This window comes from Phascolarctos cinereus, unplaced genomic scaffold, assembly GCF_003287225.1.
Source record: "Phascolarctos cinereus isolate Bilbo 61053 unplaced genomic scaffold, phaCin_HiC Scaffold_9;HRSCAF=440, whole genome shotgun sequence".
Lineage (NCBI taxonomy): Eukaryota > Metazoa > Chordata > Mammalia > Diprotodontia > Phascolarctidae > Phascolarctos > Phascolarctos cinereus.
The window spans coordinates 193,656,683-193,681,529 of NW_027556402.1; the positions used below are offsets into that span (position 1 = coordinate 193,656,683).

The 24,847-nt window shown below is 41.3% G+C and overlaps 1 protein-coding gene and 1 long non-coding RNA gene across 2 annotated transcripts in view; one reads left to right on the top strand and one right to left on the bottom strand.

Moving 5' to 3' along the window:
• Positions 1–251: 251 nt before the first annotated feature.
• LOC110212269 (uncharacterized) lies at positions 252–19,873 on the bottom strand. Its single transcript, XR_002325619.2, has 3 exons — positions 19,795–19,873; positions 4,126–4,384; positions 252–1,007 (listed from the first exon to the last, which is right to left on the bottom strand). It is a non-coding gene; the product is annotated as an uncharacterized LOC110212269 (long non-coding RNA).
• HTRA3 (HtrA serine peptidase 3) overlaps positions 19,823–24,847 on the top strand; it is a 49,171-nt gene continuing 44,146 nt past the window's right edge. Inside the window, exon 1 of the mRNA XM_020992281.2 lies at positions 19,823–20,862. Within this exon, the coding sequence (XP_020847940.1) occupies positions 20,448–20,862 (415 nt within the window). The 5' untranslated portion in view covers positions 19,823–20,447. The remainder of the gene's footprint in view (positions 20,863–24,847) is intronic.

A 24,847-nucleotide genomic window follows, 5' to 3' on the forward strand; every position in this document is an offset into this window, starting at 1 on the left:
GGTCACAAAGAGTCAGATATGCTGAAGAACAACAAAAATGAACTTTATAATACATGTATTACACATATATATGTGTTTATGTATGTATATTATACATACTATATAATGCTATATGATATATAGTATATATATGCTATATAGTATATATAATATTATATGTAATGTAATATATAGTATACATGATATACAATAACTATACACATACTGTGTAATATATAGGATATAATATACACATATATGTGTATATGTAAAAACTTCACAGGACATTCAGCTGAAGGCAGTAATTTGGATCAGCAAAACAGGAATTAGCTCATTTTCATCCTATTAGCTTTGAATTCAGTTAATAACATTTCTTAAGTGTTTATTGTATGCAACTCACTGTTTGGTGCTGAAGGAGATAACAAGTTTAAATAAGACACTTCCTAGGGGCTAGTTTTTCCAGTGCCCTGAGATAAAGCTCACCTGGACCTGGGTGCTCTTTAAATGTGTTTTCATTTATCTTGCATTGCAACACCCTATTAACTTTCTTTTCCCTTTCTTCTTTCCAAGGATCATTTTTTCATGGCAAAGAAAGCCATTTTCAAAAGAAAGCCTCAGTTTCCTCATTTGTAAAATGGGAATAATAATAATAATACTGGCATTCTCTACCAGACAAAGGTTGCCCATTTTAAATGAGAACATAGCTGTAAAAGCGTTCTAGAGATGTCCGTTATCACTGTTGTCATTATCTCATCTCATAATCCAGTCCTAAGCTCTAAGGATTCTCTGTCTAGTGGGCAGACAAAAGGCTTGAGGGTCCAGCAGGACAGTGAAGTCACAGAAAGAAGAAGCAAACACCAAGCACTTTGTGGTTTAGGGAGAGCCAAGGAAAATCTCCGTCTTTATAATGACAGAGCGTCATAATGAGAGGTCACTCTGCCAAGGCCCGTTTGACAAATTCCTACCATAGATTCAGGAGCATAAATGGAAACTCAGCACAGGCTGTGTCTTCATGGATCTTCGTGGATCTAGAAAGAGAACCATACAATGTTAGAGTGGGAAGAGACCTTGGGGATGACCTTTCCCAACCTTCACCGAACCTGTGATTTCATTGATGTTGACAACTCCCAGTGAGGAAACTGCCTCTATCAATACATACGGCAGCTTTTCGGCAAGTTACCCGTAGTCTTAGAGAGTGCCTGGGGTGTTTGAAATGTAAAGTGACCTGTCCAGGGCCATACAGTCAATATGTGTCAAGGCAAAGGCTTGAACCCCAGTCTTCCTGGCTTTCTCTTTCCACCATGCTATGTTGCCTCTAATTTTACAAAGTAGGAAAGAGGAAGTGACTTGCCAAAAATATCCAAAAAATAGTAAGTGGCAGAACCAAGTCTCCAACCTCACTTGATATAACCTGTGGAGAAGTCGCCATCTTCCCTTTGACATTTATCTGAGACATAATAAACAATAGCTAGCTATATAGTGCTTCCAGGTTTACAAATCACTTTATATAGATTGTCTCATTTGATACTCACAAAAATGCTATGAAGTAGATGCTACTTTTATCCCCACTTTACAGATAAGGAAATGGAGGCTGAGAGAAGTTAAGTAACTTGTCAAAGGTCACACAACTAGTAAAGTGTCTGAGGCAGGATTCAAGCTCACCCGTCAGTACTCTACTCACTATGCCACCCCTCTGGCTGAGACTAGCCAGTCCAACTTCGTTTACTTTTCTGACAGGATAATTTAATTGGTAGACTGGGGAAATGACATGAATACGGATTCTCAGCAAGGCATTTGACGAGTCTCATACTGTCCTTGAGGGCAAGGCAGAGCAATGCCTGCTAGATGGGGAAATGAGTACATCCCAAGGGTAGTCATTAATGGTTTGCTATCAACTTGGAGTGAGGTCCCAGGGATCTATTTAAACAAATAAAAATACATAGAAGGCATGCTTTCCAGATCTGCACAATTAACACCGCAGGTGGAAATTTTAGGATCTAAAAGGATCTTGATAGTTTAGAACAATGACCACATCAAATAAGATTAAATTGAACGATGTGGATGTAAAGCCATACTCTTGAGTTCAATTTTATGAATGGTAAAGGAATAGCTAGACAATAGCTCATGGGGCAAAGATCTGGAGGTCTTACGTGACTGCAAATTCAACCTGTCCTTAGTGTGATACGGTAGCCAGAGGGGCTAATACTGCCCAAAGATGTGATGGAGGGTGGAAGGGGGTGTCCAGAATGAATGAGACGATGAGGCCCCTGCATTCTGCCTTGATCAAACCTACTACCCCAGAGGGAACTCACTGTGCTCGGTTCTGGGTACCACAGTTTAGGAAGGATGTTGATAAGCTGGAATTTATCCAGAGGATTATTGGGATGGTGAAATACTAGAGATCATACCATGTGAAGACTGGTGAAAGGAACCGAGGAGATTTAGAATCTAGAAGATTCTAAAGAACTAGAACAGAAGCTTTCAGGAACTATCATGATGGTGATCCTCAGCTATTTGAAGGGTTATTATGTGGATGAAGGATAAGACTTTTTTTTCTGGCTTGGTCCTAGTGGTAGCTAGAGAGACAGATCTAGGTCAGATATAAGGAAAAATGTCCTAACTATCAGAGCTCACTGCAGATGGCATTCTTTCCCCTAAATCAAAGTTTTGCCAAGGACTGACTCCATTCCTCCCAAAGTACAAAAGTATCTTGTAAACTAGTATTCAACCTTTAAAATGAATGAAGTTTCAAATTTGAAGAAGTAATGGCTCTGTTTGCATGTTACAGAGCCAGTTAGATTCGTCACCCGATCTGTCTCTCTCTCTCTCTCTCTCTCTCTCTGAATAGTTGGTGTCATATAGACAAAACAGACAGGACTAAATGCTTAATTGAACCAAAAGGATATTTTGCAGATACTGCCTGTTTTAGTAGCAGGGCCACTCCTGCTTGGACAGGCAACTTCAGTTTGGGTGGCATTATAGGTAACACGGTATAATCAGAATCTTCTTTATACTCATTCATTCACTTGTTTGTTCATTCAAGAAGTTATACATTAATTCATTCAACAAATATATATATAAGAGCTTACTATATATGATGTAATATACTAGGAACTGAGAGGGATACCAAAATAAATTAGAGATGTTCTCTGACCTCAAGGAATTTATAAGCTATTGTTATTTTTGTTCAGTTGTTTCTTTTTGTGACTCTATTTAGGGTTTTATTGGCAGAGATACTGGAGTGGTTTGCCATTTCCTTCTCCAGCTGATTTTACAGATGACGAAACGGAGACAGACAGAGTTAAGTGACTTGTCCAGGGTCACACATCTAGTAAGTGTTTGAGGTTGGATTTGAAGAACACCCAAGATGGACTCATCAGGAAGGTGAGTTTTCCTGAATCCAGGTCCAGCACTCTATCCACTATGCCACCTAGTTGTTACTAGGGATTATCAAAGATGGCTTCCTGAAGTAAGGCCTCAAAGGTGAGTAGGATGTCAAAAGAAAGAGCTGGGGGAAGGGGTATTACAAATCTAGAGGGGCAGCTAGGTGGCACAGTGGATAGAGCTCTGGCCTTGGAGTCAGAGGATCTGAGTTCAAATCTGGCCTCAGACCCTGGGCAAGTCACTTAACCCCATTGCCTAACAAAAAAAAAAAAAAAAAAAAATCTAGGAAACAGCATAGATAAAGGTGTGGAGGTGGGAAAGAATAGTATGTGTGTAGGATATGGGGAGTGTTTCAGTTTGGCTGAAGGACAAGGTATGTTAAAGTGAATTGTTAAGGCTGTAAAGATAGATTAGAACCAGATTATGGAGGACCTTGAATGCCAGGTTGAGGGATCTGGATCTTTTCTAATAACTAATGGAGAACCACAAAATTTTTTGAGCAAGAGAGTGATATAATAAGATCTATGCATTAAGGAGCTTGATTTAGCAGCAGTGTGCAGGATGGATTAAACAGAGAGAAAGGAGGCAGGGAGGCCTTTAAGAAGTCTATTGTAATGAGGGCTTGAAGTAGGGTGGTGGCTGTGAAAGGGGAAAGGAGGACACCAACATAAGAGATATTATGAATGTGTATGACAGAGCTTACGCTCTGCCTTATTGTAAATCTTAACAATATAGACAGGTAAATGATGAGGTGGGACTTACTGTGATGATTCTAGAATCAAGTTCCTTCCTGATTCCCCCTTCTGCAATGGAAGCGACCCTTAGGTGTTAAGAGCCGTATCATTGGAGTAGACACTCTGGTAGGTCTTCCCAAGCTTTAAAGATTTTTAATTGGACGCATTAACTCACTTGGCCTCATCATGCCAGCACCAGCCTCACTAAATGCAGGCGGCATCATCACCAAATGGTCACCAGGAGATGATTGTTTTTTTCAGTCCCAGAAACGCAGATTGATTCTCTCCTAGGTAAAGGAATTAGGATCCATGTTGGTAGAGGGAATAAACAGAAGCTTTGAGGTTGAAAGGCATAGCCCTGGAATTGTAGGGAGGAGACCTGGGTTGAATCTTGGCCCTGTCACTGACTTTCTGTGTGATCATAGACAAGGACAATAACATCAGTATTGCAGAATGGCTTTAAGGGTGGGAGGGGGCAGCATTTTGTGAAGCTCAAACTGCCGTAGAAATTTGACTTATTATTACTCACACGGATGAAATCCCAAATGCCTAAAGTATGGAAGCAAGTGGCTGATGATATTCTTTGGACCAGAAGAATCCGAATCACTTCCAAGGAGTATTTCCAGAGTTTCATGAGCTTTTTCACTCAGTAAACGAAAATCCATCTGAGCAGGTATTTATGGTTAACATGAGCAATGTTATGCTGACAAGCAGGACTTTCTTCCAAGGACCCAAAGCCAAATTCTGCATCTAAGTGATTTATACACTTAACTATTGTTGCAGGGAGCTTTCTTAACACACCAGTGACATCATTCTGCTTTTTACTGTCCTCAAGGCCATTCAGAGGGAAACTGGTGTTGAGATGAGAGAAACCAGAGCCCTAGCTACACATAGAGACCTGCACCATTACCAGCTCCTCCACAAAGCCTTCCCTGATTTCTCCAGGGGAAGGTGACCTCTCCAGCAAAGCCTCTATGACTGACCCAGTCTTTTCTAGCTCCCTGGCTGCTACTTCCAGAATAATTCAACGGAAAGAGTGTTAGATTTGGTATTGGAAGACATCGCTGCTCACCGCTGTAAGTAGCTACATGGTGCAGTGGATAAAGCATTGGCCTGTCCGTTCGTAAGGTCTGAGTTTGGACTTCAGACACTTACCAACTATGGAACCTGAGCAAGTATGGACCCCTAGCTACCCCATTTTGAAGATCGTTCCATTTTGCTCACACATCTATGTCTATGTTCTCTTATTGGCGATTGCAATGGGACTCAGAATACGACATTCCATGATGTCCTATCGTGCGGCCTGTTCTGAGAGGCAGTCTAGCGCCCCCTTGCATCCTGTTGTGCAGAGACCTCTAACCCTGAAACTGGGTGGAAGGATTGTTGTACTAAATCAACTTTAGGGGGCTGCTGGGTGGTGCAGAGTATAGAGCTCCGACCCTGGGGTCAGGAGGACGTGAGTTCAAATCCAGTCTCAGACACATGACACTTACTAGCTGTGTGATCTTGGGCAAGTCACTTAACCCTGATTGCCTCACCAAAAAAAAAAAAAAAAGAACAGCAATTCATATTTCGGGGCTACTAGGGGGTACAGTGGATAGAGTACCGGCCCTGAAGTCAGGAGGACCTGAGTTCAAATCCTGTCTCAGACCAAACAGTTGACACTTACTAGCTGTGTGACCCTGGGCAAGTCACTTAACCCCAATTGCCCCCCAAAACAACAACAACAACAACAGCAACAACAACAAAAATCAACCTTAGGCCCTAGCAAAAGGGACTTTGACCAATCAACCTTTGACCCATCCCCCCACCCTGTTCCTCACTCTCTAAAAGCTATGTGGACCTTGTGTGCTGTTCATTCAGGGAGTCTTTACCTCTTCAGATGAGACCCCCCTGCTGGTGAATTCAATAAACCCTAGTTGGTCCAAATTATGTTTCTCAGGCAATCTATCGTTCATTTCCCTAACATCAATATAAATCATTTAACTGCTGTCTGCCTCAGTTATCTCATCTATAAAATGGAATTAATAATAGCACCCCCCTCTCGTGGTTGTGGTGAGGATGAAATGAGATAATATTTGAAAAGTGCTTTGTAAACCTATATAAATACACGCTATCATTAGTATTACTACTTGCGTGATTCCAGGGCAGGGCATTTTCCTTCTCTGGGTGTCAGTTTCCTGTGTCTAAATTGAGAAAGTTAAATGTGATGATCTCTAAATAGGTCCCTGCTAGCTCTAAATCCCACAGCCCCAGTGGCATGATTTCATTTGATCCACATAGCAGCTCTGTGAGGTTGACAGGGCCCATGGATATACATTAAAAAGGAGGGAGAAAAAAAAGGATCACTTAACTATGTACATCTGCATCTCTCATTCAGTCCTGAAGACTGATAACCTCTCTATTGCCTTATTCTGAAGGAGAAGTGGCTCCATGGAAACTGGCTACAGTACGCAAAGAGAGGCAGGGAAGCATCTGGTCTCAGGGGTGTTGATGTGTAGACAAGGAACGGCCCCTCTCCTAGGGATCAGTATCATCACCTTTGATGGCCGTAGAAGCAAACCAGCTGATGGTGTGAAGGAGGATCCTGGTGTCAGATATTCTAGAAGTCATTGCTTAGAGGAAACTTAGTGATCATCCTTCCCTAATTTTATAGAGGAGGAATCAGATACTCAGTATAGTTTGCCTAAGGGAGAGTTAGTGACAGATCTGAGACTAAATAGCAGATTTCCTGGCTTCTGGTACAAGGTTCTTTCCACTACATCACATATTCTATGTTTCTTGATCCTATAAAATTACCTTGAAGCTCTGGGTAGTTTTCTAGTAGATATTTTTAGGGGGGGAATGGTGGCAAGGACCAGTGGCCTGGTGCCATCTTCCAAAAAGAAAAGAAGTCCTGTGAATATCATCTCTAAATTCTTCATGCTCTTTCCAAACTAGCCAGATCATGTGTTTACCCTTCCTCCAGCTGGTATCACTGTAGCATCCCTCTGGGAACTGGAAGTAAATTTACCTTCTGTATTTCAAGCTCAAGGCACAATCTAAAGGTCACTGGAAGTGTTGCCACGTTTAAGGGACAAGTCATTTCTGAAGAAAGGAGATGCTGCCTTGTCAGCAATGGAACAGTTAATAAAGGGTTAAGCTGCCAGGAGGGCTGGGGTGAGGGGTTAGGCAGAGATAAGAGCCAAATCACACTTCAGAATGTCTCTTTAAAGAAACTACAGCATCCTGGGAGCATCCTGGGAGAATAGTCAGGCTTTCACAAATGATGTTCTTACAGCAGCTCACATCTTCACACTCCCATGATTGTCAAAGAAGTGGAGCAATCAACCATGAACTGAGAGAATGTAAGCTCCCTGAGGGCAGACACTGTTTCATTTTTGCCTTGTACCAGCAGAGGTATTAAATAAACGCTTGTTGATTACTTGATTGAGAGACAAGATTCCATGGTGTTTACTGGGGTTTTTTTACTACAAAAAAAAATTGATTCACTAGAGTGAAATGCTTTTTTAAAGACCCTCCTCAAACTTGGTATTTCTTATTCATATGTTAAGCTCCTATACAGGAACATAGATCTAGAACTGGAAGGGACCTTGGTGCCCACCTAGTCCGATCCATAATTTTGCTGTTGAGGAAACTGAGGTCTAGGGAGGTTAAGTGACTTGCCCAAGGTCCTAAGTGCCATATAAATGTCAGAAGGGTGGTTGGAACCTAGGTCCTCTGACTGCAGAGTCAATGCCTTTGCCCTTGTACCAACACCCTCACTTTGTAGATGTGGAAACTGAGGTTCAGAGGAGATGTTTTTAAAGGGGCAACAATAAAGATAATTGTATTTGCTGACTCCTGTTTATCAAGTGACTCATAGAACAAGGGAACATATGCTTGCCAAAGCAGTTCCCGTTGCCCTGAAGGCTGTCTAGGGTATAATCCAAATGAAAGATGGAATCCCTATAGATGATGATGGCCTACAAATGCTCCTGTTTGCTGGTGATATAGTACTGATTGCATCAGGCCCCAGATCACTGCAGTTTCCTAAATGAGATCTTCCGTTGTTGTGTATTCATTTCAGTCGTGTCTGACTCTTTGTGACCCCATTTGGAGTTTTCTTGGTGAAGATACTGAGGTGGTTTGCCATTTTCTTCTCCAGATCATTTGACAGATGAAAAACTAAAGTAAATAGGGTTAAATGACTTGCCCAGGGTCACACAGATAGTAAGTATCTGAGGCCAGATTTGAACTCGCGAACATGAGTCTTCGTGACCACAAGCTCAGTGGTCTACCTACTGTACCACCTAGCTACGCCAAATGAGATCCATAATTGCTCAAAAATGTTGGCTTAGTTGTCCACACAGGAAAAAAACCAAGTGTATGAGGGAGAACATGGGCAAAAATTGTTCCAGATTCAAGTGGGCCTCCAAATGATAAAATCATGAACCCATCATGGGAGCACTGAAGCAATCCTAAGAGTAAGAAGGCAACAGAGTATCAGTTGGTAGTTATGATATTAGGCCATTCTTGACATATTTGAGTTTGGGCAAGTAATGGCCCAGAGAGCCATTGTAGCAAATATGAAATTACAGATAAATTCTAGAACAATGCTGTCCAAAATGGGAAATAAGATCACCCTTGGTGAATGGCAGGCCAAAATCCAGGAGCATGCAATTAGCATTTCCCTCCTGGAGAATATGCTCCTCCCTACCTTCTTATCTTACTATTAAGCATTAGTTCTTTAGTGTAAATTCATTATCCAATTCTTTCCTAAGATAAGAGGCGTTAGTTGAATGAAAGCAGCTATTGATCAGAATGGGGCTAGACGAAGAGATGGGCCTATAGCAAGAAAAGTATCCAGTTATGGGTGATACCTTTTAGGAATGCATTAAAAAGTTGGAAAGCATTCAGAGGAAGGTAGCCAGTAGGGGCAGAGGGCTTGAAAGATCTGTCCTTCAAAGAAAGTCTAAGGCCTTTCAGTTGGAGATCAGTTGAAGGAATTGGTCATTGTCTTCAGATAACTAAAATATTTATTCTGCGTAGCTCCAGAAAGTAGAATTGGGGCCAAGAGTCCAAGTTACAGGGAGGAAGATTTCAGCTAAGGAAAGGCTAGGAAGAATTTGCTAATAAACAGAATTTTCTTACTTTGCAATTGGCTGTCATAAAGTAGTGACTGAGACATTACTGGACTTCATCATATCATCCTTGGAGGCATCTAGTCCAACTACAGATGAGGAAATAGGCCCAGAGAGATTAAGAGACTTTCCTAAGGTAGCACAGAAATAAGGTGTTTAAGAAAAAGCTGAATCATGGATTTATAGCTGGAATGAAATTTAGAGGCCATCAAAGCCAGCCCCTTCATTTTACAGATCAGTTTTCGAGAAGTTAAATAACTTGCCTAATGTCACACAGCAAGTAAGCATCTGAGACTAGATTTGAACCCAAGTCTACTTGATTCCAGGTCCAATGCATAAGCTACCACACCACCATACTGCTTCCTTTATAGTGGAGATCCATACTTCAGGTTGGACTAAGTGCCTGTTGAACTTCCTTCTAATATACTTAGCCTGGATGGAGGTCATTGGGCACTTGGGGAAGGGTTGGATGGAGGCCTCTGGACACTTGGAGAAGGGTAACTGGGTACTTGGGGAAAGGGGGGGTAGAGTAGGAGGGGGAAGAACACAGTGAGAAGGAAAATGAGCATCCAAAGGAGAAGTGATGGTTAGACAGCAAGGTTCACAATTTCACCAGAGCGTATAGATTCTAGCATGAGCCATTGGACACATCTGCTATGGCCTGCTGAGTGTCCCAGTGCCAGTGTGACACGTTACTAAGTACTCTGCACTTGAAGAAATGTGCCAGGACAAACAGGCTGGGTGCAGTGTCCCCAGTGGTATGATTCACTGTGTTGTCTGCAACTTAATGTTGCACATTTGGCTGGTATTTTTCTTTGGCTGGTCGCTTCTAACGACAAATTCATCTGGATTAGGTGAGTTGGGTTCATGTCGCAATACCAGGTTTCTTGGCCTCAGTCATGGCGGGCAGAAAATAGGAAGGTCTTACTTAGGATATAAGATGCCCTTCGCGACTAAGCTACTGTTGCTACTTGGTGTTTTCTGTGTAGTAAGCTTTTGAACCAGGGCATCTCGTAGAAGGAAAGATGACATATAGATTTGTAGACTATTAGAACTGAGCAGAATGAAAAATGTCAGAGCTAGAGGGTACCTTAGAATAGAATCTCAGACCTGGAAGGGTCGTTGGTATGTAGAACAAAGCGTGATTCAGTTGGAAAGATCTTAGAATAGAATGCTTGAGTTGGAAGAATCTTTAGAACATAGAACATAGTATGTTACTGAAAGGGAGCTCAAAGATATTTTAGTCATTTTACAGATGAGGAAATTGAGGCTCCTAGTGGAGAAGTGATTTGTTCAAAAGCACACAGATGTTGAAACAATCAATAAAACTTTTATTAAGTGTCTGCTGTTATATGCCAGATATAGTGGCTGACACCACATTCTAATACAATGAAATAATCCCTACTTGCAAGGAGTTCGAATATTTGAAGTAGCTCCTTTCTGTTTCTCTGAAAATATGCTGGAGGAATATTTTAAAAAATGTCCATTTTTTTTCTATAGAAATGAAAATAATTTTTCAAATCATCTGTAGATAGCTTTCACATGACTATTTTAGTCTGAGATCCACTCTTTTCCCAAGATCTTGAAGGAAGCTAAGGTTGTAAGGCGTTAAAAGTTAGTTATCACCTATTGTTACTAACCTTTCAAATGTCAATTAGCTTTAGAAAAAATTACTTTTCCAGAACCTGCTACCTTCCTGAAGCAGTCTATTCTTCTTGAGAATGCTTATAATTTTTAGGATATTTTTCCTTAACTCAAATTTAAATACATCTCACTATCTGTCTATTTCTGTATGTAACTTGTATATACCTAGTTGTTTTTCCCTGTTATATTATAAATTTTTTGAAGACAGGAGGAAAAGAGAAATTTACTTCTCTAGAAATAGTCTTTTCAGGGGCATGGGTTTCAAGAACAATTCTTTAAACCAGTGTGTCTGCTTTTAAAAAAGGTTAAATAAAGGTTTAAGTTTTTCCCCCCTGACATATTTCTAACTGCTGGAGCCTAAGAGATGTTTGAGTTTATGTAACTATCACTTTCATAGTCAAAAGCTATCTGACTGTTCTTTGAGAGAGCAGGTGTGCTTCATTTCCAAATACCTCAAGGTTCCATCTGGAACAAGGAAGTCTGTTATTGTTCCAAGGCTTTCCTTCTGTTTCATTTTCCAGTTTGCACTATATTGCCCATGTAGAATTAGTTTATGATGGGGAACAGAATACAGGAGGAGAGAGTAGGAAAACCACTTCAGTCAGATAATTGTAAATCATGTTTGCATATTATTTTCAAGTTTACAAAAACCTTTCACATCCATGATCTCATTTGAATTTTGCAATGGCCCTGAGAAGTCAGAAGGGGCAGGCATTATTATCCCTACTGTGTTGTTTTTCAGTCATTTTTCAATCATGTCTGACTCTCTGTGGCCCCGTTTGGGGTTTTCTTGGCAAAGACACTGAAGTGGTTTGCCATTTCCTTCTCCAGCTCATTTTACAGATGAGGAAACTGAGGCAAATGGGATTAAGTGACTTGCCCAGGGTCACACGGATAGTAAGTGACTGAGGCCTGATTCGAACTCGGGAAGATGAGTCTTCTTGATTCCCAGCCCACTGCACCACCCAGCCACCACTATATAGATGAGTAAACTGAATTTGAAATGATAGGTCCAGGATGGCATCAAACTATCCATTGGCAGAATCAGGATCTGAATGCAGAATTTGTGACTTCTACTGCTATAGCTACATAATGACAGCATTTCCTTTTGCCCTTAAATAATTCTCTCTCAGTAGAGGAAATTACTCCAGCAAATTCTGAAAGGTGAAACCTTCCAGAGAATTTGATCTAGTGGTGCTTTCACTGGGCAAAGTTGGGGAGAAGGCTGAGAGGGAAAGGGCTATATGCTAAGTAAGCTCATTTATTTGGCAGAAAAACAAATAATCAATCAACTAATGTTCGCCACAGGACTCAATTGTGGACTCTCTCTCCAAAGAATTAGCATCCGGTGTCATCCTACAGTGGGTGCCTTTAAATTGAGAGCACATGTTTATCGTTATTTGCATAAGTGACTGCTTGAGTTTGGCTTGGAATTGAAACCCAAGGAACAGCATAAAATGTAGTAATAAACTCCCCTGTATTTATCTGATTGTCTGCTTTTCATTTCCGGGATGGAACGGCTTCAGTCTCCGTGCACTCTGGACTCTGCTGTGGACCTCATAAGTCGCTCCAAGTCCCCATCTGCTGGTTTGTTTTCCAGCCTAAGTGTTATAGATGTGGGGTTGGAGGTGGGGGTGGGAAGGTCTACTGTTAATCTCAGTGGGGTGAGGTCCCCCTCCCATGCCATAGACAAAGAAGTTGGATATCCCAGAAGATCCTCTCCTGCAGACCCTGCAGATTGTGAGACCCTCTCAAAACAACAAAGGAAGACAAGCTTCGTATTCAAGGAAGAAACTCCTGAAGGGAATGAACCCACTCCCCTAGTGAACAACTGAAGCGTCAAATGGACAAGGGGAGAGCTGGGAGGAGAGCAGCATAGCCTGAATTCCCAGGATCCATGCCTAGGAAGGGACTCAGACAAGCCAAGCTGGATGGTCCAGTGGAAATCAACCAAGATGGTTGTCTGAGCTGGACAGGACAGACTGTCCAGGAAATGAAGAAACAACTCCTGTTCCAGAATTTCCATTCCTACTCTCCTCTAGACTCATCAGATTTATATTTTTCAGGAAAGGCTTTTGCTTGAAATGTCGATTCGATTCAATTTTAAATACATATATTAAGTGCATAATATGTGCAAGTCTCTGTGCTATATATAAGGATGCAAAGACCAAAAATAGAAAATTCTAGCTTTCAAGGAATTTACATTCTATCTCTGAGTTACCTTGGGGTGGGGGTGGGGTTTAACACGTGTGTGTGTGTGTGTGTGTGTGTGTGTGTGTGTGTGTGTGTGTGTGCAGAACAGAAGGAACACAGGAGAGAAAGAGCATCAGCAAGTAGGGATATGAGGGAAAGTGAAACTGAGAATCGGATTTAGAGATAGAAGGAAGCTGAGAAGAAACCATCCAGATTAACTCTCTCATTTTACAATTGAGGAAACTGCAGCCCGTGGGGGGTTAGGTGACTTATCCTACAGGTAGGAAGTGGTGGGGACAAGATTCAAACTCAGGTCTTCCTGATTCCAAATGTAGCACACCCTCCACTGCATTACTCTGTAAAAAGGGTGATACCTGCACTGAGGCTTGAAAGAAGGCAATTTTCAGAGGTGGAGATGAGGATAGAGAGTATTCCAAGAACGGGTCACTTGTATCAGTGCATAGAGGGTCTGAAGAAGATGAGAGTGTTAGATTTGGGGAGAAGTTTATAATGCATTTTGGCAGATGGTAGAATGTAGGGAGGGGAGAAAGCATGAAATGCAGTTGGAAAGGTGGATGAGAGAGAGAATGTACAGAGGGCTTTAAAGATGCAGAGTTATATCCTCCAGACAAAGGTGGGTCATTAAAAGCAGGAAAGTAATAGCACTTGTATATACTTACTTACATTTATTTACTTATTTACTAATATATTTACATATATATATATATATATATATATATATATCTCAAGTCACATACTTGGTATATATTTCACGTTTATTTATATGTGCATATTTTGTATCCCACTATCCCCTCCCATAGCAGAATATAAACTCAAGGGGCAGACACTGTTATTTTTTCCTGTGATCATTACTTAGCACAATGTCAACAATCCAGATAACTGATGGAGAGGATATTTTTGTGATTTTGTGGGTATGTGTGTTTTAAATTGGCTTGAATTACTCAGATTATGAATAACCTCACTTGATTTCATTACCTCAATTTACTCATCTATAAAATGGGGATAACAATCCCTACCTGGCCCACTTCACAGGGTTATCCTGAGGCAAGTGCTTTGTAAAGTTGAAATAGCTCTAGACATGTGAGTACTTCTTATTGTTGTTACTGTGAGGATCACATGAAATAGTGAATGTATTCCTAAAATGATATATAAATATCAGTTATTTATTTATTATTGTTACTGTTGTTATTGTTAGCTGGTCTCCCTGTTTCTGATCTCTCCCCTCTCCAATACATTCTTCACATAGCTGCAAACTGATATTTGAAACCCTAGGTTTGACCAGATATTCTCTTATTCCAGAGTAATAATACTATGTCTGAAGAAAAGGATATTGCAAATTATTGTTGTTTAGTAGTTTTACAGTCATGTCCCACTCTTTGTGACCATTTGGGGCTTTCTTGGCAAAAATCCTGGAGTGGTTTGCCATTTCCTTCTCCAGCTCCTTTTTACAGATGAGGAAGCTGGAGGCAAAGAGGGTTAAATGACTTGCCCAGAGTCACACTGTCTGAATACAGATTTGAACTCTGGAATTTGACAGGCACTCTGTGCACTATGGCGCCACCTAGCTGCCCTTGCAAGTTATAGTAGCAACATAAAAACCAGGTCAGTATATCTAATTATATCTGACCTCTGTCTTCATGTCTGCCTATTGAAACCCTACCCAACCTTCAAAGCTCAGCCCAATGCCACCTCTTCCAAGAAGCTGTAATTCTTCTGTCCTGGGGTCTCTTGCAGAATTTTGGACTTTAGTTAGAACTAGGTTCAAATCCCAGCTTTGCCACTTACTCAGGAAAAATATCTTTTCTCATCTAGAACTCTGAGCAGCTTGAACAGTTTGATCTTTATTGAGCTGTATGTTTATTAAGCTGAATTACAGAGCTGGAAATCAGCTCTAAATTAAATTAATTAATGGTTAAAATAAATAAACTGACAAAAGGAAAATCTAACCTCCACCAATGCCTTCATCAAGCTAATTAGTTAATATGAAGAATTTCAGAGGTGCATGGGAACACGTATGTGAAATAAGCAGAAGCAGGAAAGTAATATCAGTGATAACTACAGTAATATAATTGGAAACAATAAAAACTAAACTAAATGTTGTGTGATTACAAGGATGAAGCTTATCCCCCTCCCCCCCAAAAAAGTAATGAGACTATGTATCTTTTATTGGTATGGAATACCAATATTGGTATGGAATACCTATATGTTTTTCAGACTTGGTTGACACATTTATTAGTAAGTTTTGCTGAACAACCTTTTTTTTCCTCTCTTCCTTTTTTGTTCTTTCTTGTAATGAATGGTTCTCTGGGTCAAGGAAGAAAAGAAACAAATTCGGAAATAAAGGTGATATAAAATGAAATATATGAATAAAATGTTTAATAACACAAATTAAATGAATTCAGAGAAGCATGGGAAGACTCATGTGAACTAATGCAGAATTAAGGGAGTGGAACCAGAAAAGCAATCTCTACAATGATTATAGTAATACAAGTAGAAAAAAAAATAACAAAATGAAATGCTGTGTAATTATATTGACCAATATGGTTTTACCTGGAAGAGTTTAGAAAATGTATCTGCCTGCCTTCTTTGTGTGGGAATGGGGTTGCGAGGGCAGGGTGGTAAGGACTATGGATGTGGAATACTTAAAATACTGTCACACTTAATTAATGTATTGCTGAATTGCTTTTTTTTCTCTTTATTTTTTATTTTTTGTTCCTAGGGATGGCTCTTCGAGGGAAGGGAGGGACATTCAGAAATGAAAGTGATATCAAAAGCTACCAATAAAATAAAAGGAAAAATATGGGAATGTTTTAAATTTTTGTACTGTGATGAGAATTCTTCATCTTGCTCCACTCCATCTACAAGACATTCATTTGCTTTTATATTTTACTATTTTTTTCTTGTTCTGTCTTTTTAGATGTCAATACATTCATAGTGGGCAGGATACAGAAAGAGTACTGGACTGGGTTATAATCTAAGCTCTCCTACTAACTTGATATGTGACTTTGGGTAAATTACTTACCCTCTCTGAACCCCATTTTTCTTATCTGTAAATTTGAAGGGATGAAGAAGATAGATCTCTTCTAGCTCAATGTGTGCTCCCAAAGCCAACCATCAAAAGACTTCTTTTAAACCCGTACAAACTCTAATATTTAATTTCCATGCCTATAGGGCTGTCCTTTGCAACAAACATGGGCAAGATATATAAACAGTATTATTCCCATACATGAGGAAATAGTCTTTCCAGAAAAATGCTAGAAAGGAGAAAAGGGTATCAGAAACACAAAGACCATTCTGATTCTGTGTGTAGCTAAGGAGGAAGCATTAGCACCAACCAGCCCATCTGTTCTTTTCTTTTGGATAAATTTCACACTTTTCATGCTGCTAAGACAATAGTCGCCAACTTCAGTTCTGCAACACCCTGGAATATTTTTAGTTATTGGAGAAGGAGCCTTGTGAAACATTCTCCCTTCCCACCAAACAAAATTAATGTTAACTCATCTTAATGGTATAATAAAGATCTTTATTCAAGATAGTAGGATCTGACCTTAAGCCACATGTGAAAGCATCTATGGAAAGAAAAGTTTTGTTCTTTTTTAAAAGAATTTCAGGTATGAAGGAAGAAATTCAGATTCATAGGATCTCAGAGACCTCATCCACTGCAGAGTCTAACCCATGTCTGAACAGGAATCTCTCTAATAAGGAAGTCTTAGCTATTAGACTGTAAGCTCCTGGAGGGCAGGGACAGTCTTGCCTCTTTTTGTATCCCCAGCACTCATATAATGCTTGGCACATAGTAGGCATTTTATAAAATTTTATTTTTTGATTAATAAATGTTGATTGATTTATTGGAGTTCAGGTATCCCTTCAGGGCTCATTGAATTTGTATGGGGAAGAAAAATCACATCTTTATTTTCATTACCCTCATTTCCTTCATTTATTTAAAAACTTTATTCTCAGAAGGGGTCCATAGGTTTCACCCCACTGTCAAAGGGGTCCATGACCCACAATAGGTTAAGATCCCTTGCTGGAATACACCCAAGTAGTTAGTCTCTCCTTAAATTCTTCTAATCATAAGAAACTCACTCTCCACCAAGGCAGCTGATTCATTTGTTAACAGCTCCGACTGTTGGGAAGTTTTTCTTTACATTGAACTGATATTTTTACCATTGTTCCCAGCTCCCCAGTCCCGGGCCAAAAAGAATAAGTCTAATTGCCCTTTCAAATGATAGGCCTTTCAAATACTGGTATATAGTTAGCAATGTTGCTCTCTCTCCCCCCAGGCTTCTTTTCTCAAGCCAAATATCCTCATTTATTTCAAGTAATCCTCAAAAGCACAGCTGTGCTTTTTTTTACCTTCCTGGTTGCTGTCCTCTGGACACCTCTCCAGGTTATCAATGTTGTTCCTCAAGAGTGGTCCACAGAAATGATCCAACCATTCTGTAGAGTAATTTGGAACTATGCCCAAAGGACAATCAGACTGTGCATACCCTTTGATCCAGCAATATGACTACTAGACCTGTATCCCAAAGCAATCATAAAAAAGGGAAAAGGACCCACATGTACAAAAATATTTCTAGCAGCTCTTTTTGTAGTGGCAAAGAATTGGAAATTGAAGGGATGCCCATCTATTGGGGAATGGCCGAACAAGTTGTGGTATATGAATGTAATGGAATGCTATCTTGCTATAAGAAATGATGGGCAGGTGGATTTCAGGAAAATCTGGAAAGACTTATATGGTCTGATGCTGAGTGAAGGGAGCAGAACCAGGAGAACATTGTACACAGTAACAGCAACATTGTGTGACAATCAACTATGATTGATTTAGCTCTTCTCAGCAATATAATCATCCAATACAATTCCAAAAAACTTATGATGGAAAATGCTACCCACATCCAGTAAAAGAACTGATAGAGTTTGAATGTAAATCAAAGCAAACTATTTTCAATTTCTTTTTTTGTGAGTTTTTTTCCTTTTGAAACTATTTCTTCTTTCACAACATGACTAATATGGAAATATGTGTTACATGATTGTATATATATAAAACCTATATCAAATTGCTTACTGTTTTAGAGGGAGGGAAAATATTTGGAACTCAAAATTTTATTTTAAAAAATGAATGTTAAAATTGCCTTTACACGTAATTGGAAAAAATAAAATACCATTAAAAAAAAAAAGAGTGGTCTTGAGAACTGACCATAATACTCCAGATGTGTCCTGACCAAGGCGGAGTTCAGAAGGACTGACTACTACGTCCCTAGGCCTGAATACTATGGCTCTCTTGGTGCATGCTAAGACTGAATGAGCTTTCTTGGGTGATGCATCACACTACTGACTCATGGTAAGCTTGTGGTCCACTTTATTTGAAGTAACTTTCAGCTGTTTAAAAAATAATAATAATTCCTTACTTGATGGAAAATTTGTCACCACAAAGGAAGGAAAAAGCATTAGGAATTGGAGACAGAAGACACTGGTTTGAATCTCCACCTTTAATACAGAGTAGCTTAAAAAAAGAATGTTAAAATATGAATGAATGTTAAAACATTAGCATAAACTAATAGAAATTGGTCACTAAGAGAGGTAGCCAGTAAGGTAAAATACAGTTTTTATTTGGTCGTTCTGTCTGTAGATTCCACCCCACCCCCAGCACTACCCCAATTACCCAGGCAAAATGATTAAGATTGTCTCTCCCACTTCTAAACGTACAGGCTCTCAGACCCCTTATTTTAGCCTGAGGAAGCATGCAGCATGATCCCTTTCGAATGGTTCTTGGCCCTATTATCTCCAGGTACAATCCAGCCTGTTTGAAATATTACCCCACAGCTTAGTTTCCAGCCTTATTTTTTTTAAGATATACCAAATATTTATTTTCTTAAAGGCTGCCTGGAGAAATACACAAATATGAGAACACCTCAAAGAGGTACAAGGAGGCATCCCCAAACTTTCTGCTTTCTGAAGGAGAAGGGAAATAAACTTTTAAAAATGTACTTGAAGTCTAGGAGTAAGCACTTCAGGCAAATAGGTGCAAAGATGTCCCAGCAGGAACCACAAGCCCAAAATAAACTGTAGTAAGTACTCTGTCAACTGTACAATCTCAGAGGGAAAGGGACCTAGTATGATGATACCTGGCTGATAAGCCTCATACAAACATACTCAACGGTGGTCCTCTCTTGAAGACCTCAAGTGAGGAAGACTACTATTCTGGGATAGAGAAGGAAGTAGGGTTTGGAAGACATTAGAGGAGGAAGTAAAGTGAGGGTAGAGAATGGGGCTGGGGAAGAAGAAGAAAATGGACAAGAAAGGAGAGAGAAAGAAGAATAGATGTGGAAGAATGGAGAAGAGAAGGCAGAAAGAGGAGGAAGAAAATGGAAGGGAAAGAAGAGAACTAAGAAGAGAGCAGAGTAGTAAGAGGGCATTTAGAGTTCAGAGGAGGGAAGATGAACAGGAGAGCTAGAGTCGGAGGAAAAAGAGGACGATGGAAAGCAAAGCTGAAGGCAGACAACGTGGATGGGAAAACGGGGAGCAGAAGGTACAGGAAAGTAGTTTGGAGAGAGAAGAGGATGAGGGAGATTAGGAGCTGGAGTTGGGGAAAGAGGAGCTCGGAGTTGGCTCTCTGAGGAGGCGGGGTCCGGCCCGGAGGCTGGGCACGCAGCTGGCCCCAGACGCCTCCTCCTAGACAGCTGCATCTGCCCCTAAGGCACAGCCCACGTACATACCTCTTTGCGCCTGAGTTCTGGCTCCTGCAACCCAGCCTCCTCCCGCGGCAAGACTATAGCTCCCCGGATAATCCCTGGCTGCCTCGTCAAAGCTCCGCACCAGACTTCAGGAGTCCTCTCCAACCCACTCCCACAACCCCCTCCCTCCTTCTTCTCTAGGGTGTGTGTTGAGGGGAGGAGCATTGGATGCCTGACTCGGCTTTAAAATCTGGCTCCGCGCAGTCCTGCCAGCAGAACAAGGGTAGAAGCCGCTGCCTCCACCTAGCACGACGCCTAAGAGACCCTCGGCACATTTTGCATGCCCCAGGAAATTTCTCCAGCCCGGGTCTCAATTGAACTGAACTCTTGATACACCCAGCTCCGAGTCCACCTCTGCCTAACCCCCTAGGGGCTAGTGCTCCGTATGTTCTGGACCCCAGAACCCTCCGAAAAGAACGAAGCAAGTCCCGTTCCTCAGGGGCAGCTTCCTCTGGCTTTAGCTGAGCAGGCTTTGCAGTAAGTCCCATTTGCCCCTCTCTGGCCAGTCCGCTCTTTTGGCGCCCCTGGTGTATCTGCCTGTTTCCCAGCTGTCCCGTTACGCTTCTGCAGGGGTCTTTTAAAATCAATTGCAGCTGCAGCATTCGAGCCCTGAGACTAAGTGGAGAGGGGTTGTCATGCCTCAAAGCACCTTCCTTCTGTGCACCCTGGGGCTGCTGGCGCTGCTTCGCCCCGGCCGGGCAGAGCCCCTGGCATGCCCACCGCGCTGCGACGTCTCCAAATGCCCCAGTCCCAGCTGCCCCGGAGGCTATGTGCCCGACAGCTGTAACTGCTGCCTGGTGTGCGCCGCAGCCGAGGGCGATGCGTGCGGCAGAAAGGACGACCCCCCGTGCGGAGACAGCTTGGAGTGTGGCCACCCGGCGGGCAAGCGCTTCGCCAAGGGAGTCTGCCAGTGCAAGCTGACTTACCAAGTGTGCGGCAGCGACGGGCGAACCTACGACAACGTGTGCCGGCTGAAGGCTGCCAGCCGCAAAGCCCTTCAGCAGGGGCTGCCCGCTGTCATTCAGATCCAGAAGGGCGCCTGTGAATCGGGTAAGAGGAGCGCGGGCCCACAGTGCACAACTGGGGGGCAAGTCAAGAATCAGAAAGGTCTAGCCTGAGAGAGCTGGAACGTGGAATGGCAGAGTTTGAAGGGACCTTGAAGTCGGAAAGTTAGAGAAAGCTCCCAAAGGAATTCGGCCCCGGGCATTTTCTCTGGCTCACTCCCAAGCCTAGAATGCCCTTCCTTCTATTCTTTGCCTACCGGCCTCTGGCTTTTTTTTTTTTATGTCCCAGCTAAAATTCCATCTTCCACAGGAAGCTTTTCCCAACCTCTCTTATTTCTAATGCCTTCCCTCTCTGATTATTTCCTATTTATCCTGTTTGTAACTTTTGTGTATATATTTGTTGTCTTGTTGTCTCCTACATCCTAGATTGTGAGCTCCTTGAGAGCAGGGACTGTCTTTTGCTTCTTTTTGTATCCCCAAGCCCTTAGCACAGTGCCTGGTGCATAGCAGGCACTTACTAAATGTTTCTTGGTTGATTGATTGATTGATTGACATGGATTGTCAGTTCTGGAAAGGAACTTAAAATTTTAAAGTGTAAGATGTGGGAGATATCTTAGAATGTCATAATTAGAATGGGACTTAGAATTTAGAAGACAAAATGTCAGAGCTGGAAGGGACCTTATAATCTAGAACCTCAAGTGTCTGAATTGGGAAGAGCCTTAAGGCTTAGACTATCAGAGCTGGAATCAACGAATCACAGAAGTCTCAGACTTGGAAGACTCTCAGAGAGTATGGAGTCCAACCCATTCTTCAAGTATAATCCCCTTTTACTGCATCCCTAAGAAGTGATCATGTAATCTTTGCATGAAGGCTTCTAGTAAGGGGAAATCTACTACCTCTCCCATTATACTTTTAGAAAGCTCTAAAAGGGACCTCAAAACAGAGAATGTCAGAACTAGACTTAGAATGCAGACCCATGAGACAACAGGAATAGAGGGGACCTTAGAGATCATCATTTTAAAGATGAGGAAACTGAGGCCCAGAGAAGGGAGGTAACCCCAACACAAACATCTCCACCTGTAGAAATCCTACCCATACTTTAGGGTTCAAAGAGTTAGTGGGAAAGTGGACATTGGAACAATGTCACCTGGTTCCTTGTCCAGGAATGTTTGCAAAGCTGCTTCTCAGCATACAGATGTGCCCTGATTAGGAAGCTGATTCAAAGGGGAATGGACCAGAGTAGGCTGCTCCAAAAATGAGAAGAAAGCCAAGGCCCCCCAGTGATAGCTATCCTGGGTCTCCCAACTGTAGTGTCCAATAGCCTAGGAAATGCTTAAAAGACTATAGGATTATAAGATTACAGAGTTATAGCTGGAAGGGACCTCAGAGGTTCTCTAGAGATGACATCTCATTTCACAGATGAGGAAACTGAGGCTCAGAGAAATGAAGTGACTTGCCCAGGGTCACACAGTTACTGCAGTATGACTCAATGGGATCACTAACACCTGAGTTCTAATCTTACCTCTGCAATTAACTTGTCCTGTGACCTTAAACAAGTTATATCACACTTTCTAAATAATAGTTTTACCTGAGAGATGAAAGAGTCATACTTAATGATTGTTAAGCCTCTCCTTCCAGGTCCAGCATTCACTGATTCCCCTCTCTTTCCCCTCCTCTCCTCTCATTCAAAACTTTCCCTAATCTGGGTCCTAGTCCCTCAAGCTTTGCATTCCTAATGTTACTGCGTTGATAAAACAAGCTCTAATTCCTCTTGATGTGTTGGGGAGCAAATGCATTAATCTTCTTGGATAGCCCTGTTAATATATTCTGCCACTTACAGGATGTGTTTACATGGCCAAATTCCTTTATCTCTCTAAGCCTCAGCTTTCTCATCTGTAAAATAGGGATAATGAGCCTGGCATAATCTACTTCCCAGGTTTTTTTGAGAAGAAAGCACTATATAAACTGCAATGGGCTATAGAAAAATGAAATTATTATTAGAGTTTTACCATGAAAGGCAAGAGCAGCATAATGCATAGAGATTTTGACTTGGATTTGATAAGGCCTGAGTTCAAATCTCACCTCTGTTATTGGGTAACCCTAAGCAAGTCACTTAACTTCTCTGTGTTCTAGGAAGTTCTTTAAGACTCTTCAGTTATAGATCCTGACTTGCACTGGTGGAGGGAGCTTACCCATAGGGAATTCCCTACATGATGAAATCATTGGTCTGAATCTGTCTCCCCCTCCCATTTGTTGGGGGAGACATTTTAGGGGCCAAAAGATCTCAGCATTCTTCAGTCACAGAGCATATATAAGTGGCTGACCTTTCAACTTTTTAAATTGTTTAACTGAACTGAACTGAATTATGGGTGGAGGTAGTTCTGAATGGAACCTGCCCAGAGAGTTGTGTGGAACATTCATTTTGATACCCAATGAAGAAATGCATGATATAGTGGAAAGAGCATCACCTGGGGAGTCAGAGGAAACCTGGATTCTATTCCTAACTCTTCTTATTGTTTGACTTTGGGAAAGTCCTTTTGGGTCTCAGTTTCCCAACCAGTAAAATGAAGGGAGAAGAGTAGATAATTTCTGCTTTCAGCTATAAAACCTGTGACCCTATGAAATCTTCACATTGCAAATGATTATTGAGACTATGTTATAGTATCATAGATGGTTTTTTTTTCAAACTGGAAGGGATCTTAGAGATCAGTAAGTCCAACTCCGTCATTTTACGAATGAGTAAAATGAGGCCCAGAGTAAACTGAAGTGACTTGCCCAAGGTCATATAGGAGCTGAGTAGGTAGGTCAGGATTTATAACCAGGTCTTCTGACTCCAAACACAGGTTTTCTTTTCCATTGCACCACAATGTCCTCTTCTTACATTCATCATGAATTTTCCTATTTTTCTCTGATGCTTCATTAAATATTCTCAACAATGGCTAAAATGAATTGATGGCTCTCCTGTTCCATATTCAATATGAAATGGCTTAAAACATCATCATTTACAAAATGATCATAATATCCTTACAAGGATTGTAACAGCTCACAGTGACATCATACTTTACAATTCAATTTCATCCATAATCTCAGTTGTTCCTCACAAGAACCCTGAGAATTAGATATTATAAAGAATATTTTCCGCATTTTACACAGTAGAAAAACAGATGGTTGGATTGGTAAAATGACTTTTTAAAATACTGAGCCAGGACTCCAGAGTAGGTGTTCTGAGCTCAGGTCAAGCTAATGCCATTTCTAGGACACAAAAGCCTTCTCATAACATGACTCAATCAAGTATGGAATTTGGTACAAGGCAAGTCCATCTTGAATCCTATACAACGTAGTTTGATTATGGGAGTTATCAGAGCCGTAATGGCAGAGTGGAAAGAAGAGTGACTTTGGAATCAAGGAAGACCTAGGTTTGAATCAGTACCCTCCCACTACCTAGCTGTGTGACCTTGGACAAATCATTTCTCTTGAGCTGTCTGAACCTAGTTCCTTTTCTGTAAAATGGGGATAATAAGTCCCTTCCACACAGTATTGTTATGAGAATCAAGTGAGGTCATGTACAAGAAGCACTTCGGAACATGCTAGACAAATGTAAACTGTTCCCACTGTTTCAGTGTCTTTTATTAATCGATCAATAAATAAACATTTATTAAGTGCCTATTTTGTGCCAGGCACCGTACTAAGGACCGGAGATATCAAAAAAGGCAAAAGACAGTCCCTTGCCTCAGGGAGCTTATAATCGAATGGAGGAGACAACATGCAAACAAATACACACAAAGCACACTGTATACAGGATAAATGGGAAATAATTAACAGAGAAAAGGCACTGGAATGAAGAGGGGATGCAGAAGACTTCCTGTAGAAGGCAGGATTTTAGTTGGAACTTAAATCAAGCCAGGGAGGTCAGTAACTGGAGTGAAGGAGGGACAGCATGGGGACAGGCAGAGACAATGCCCAGAGCCAAGAGATGGAGTGTCTTGCTCATGGAACAGCCAAGAGGCCAGTGTCACTGGACTGAAGAGCAC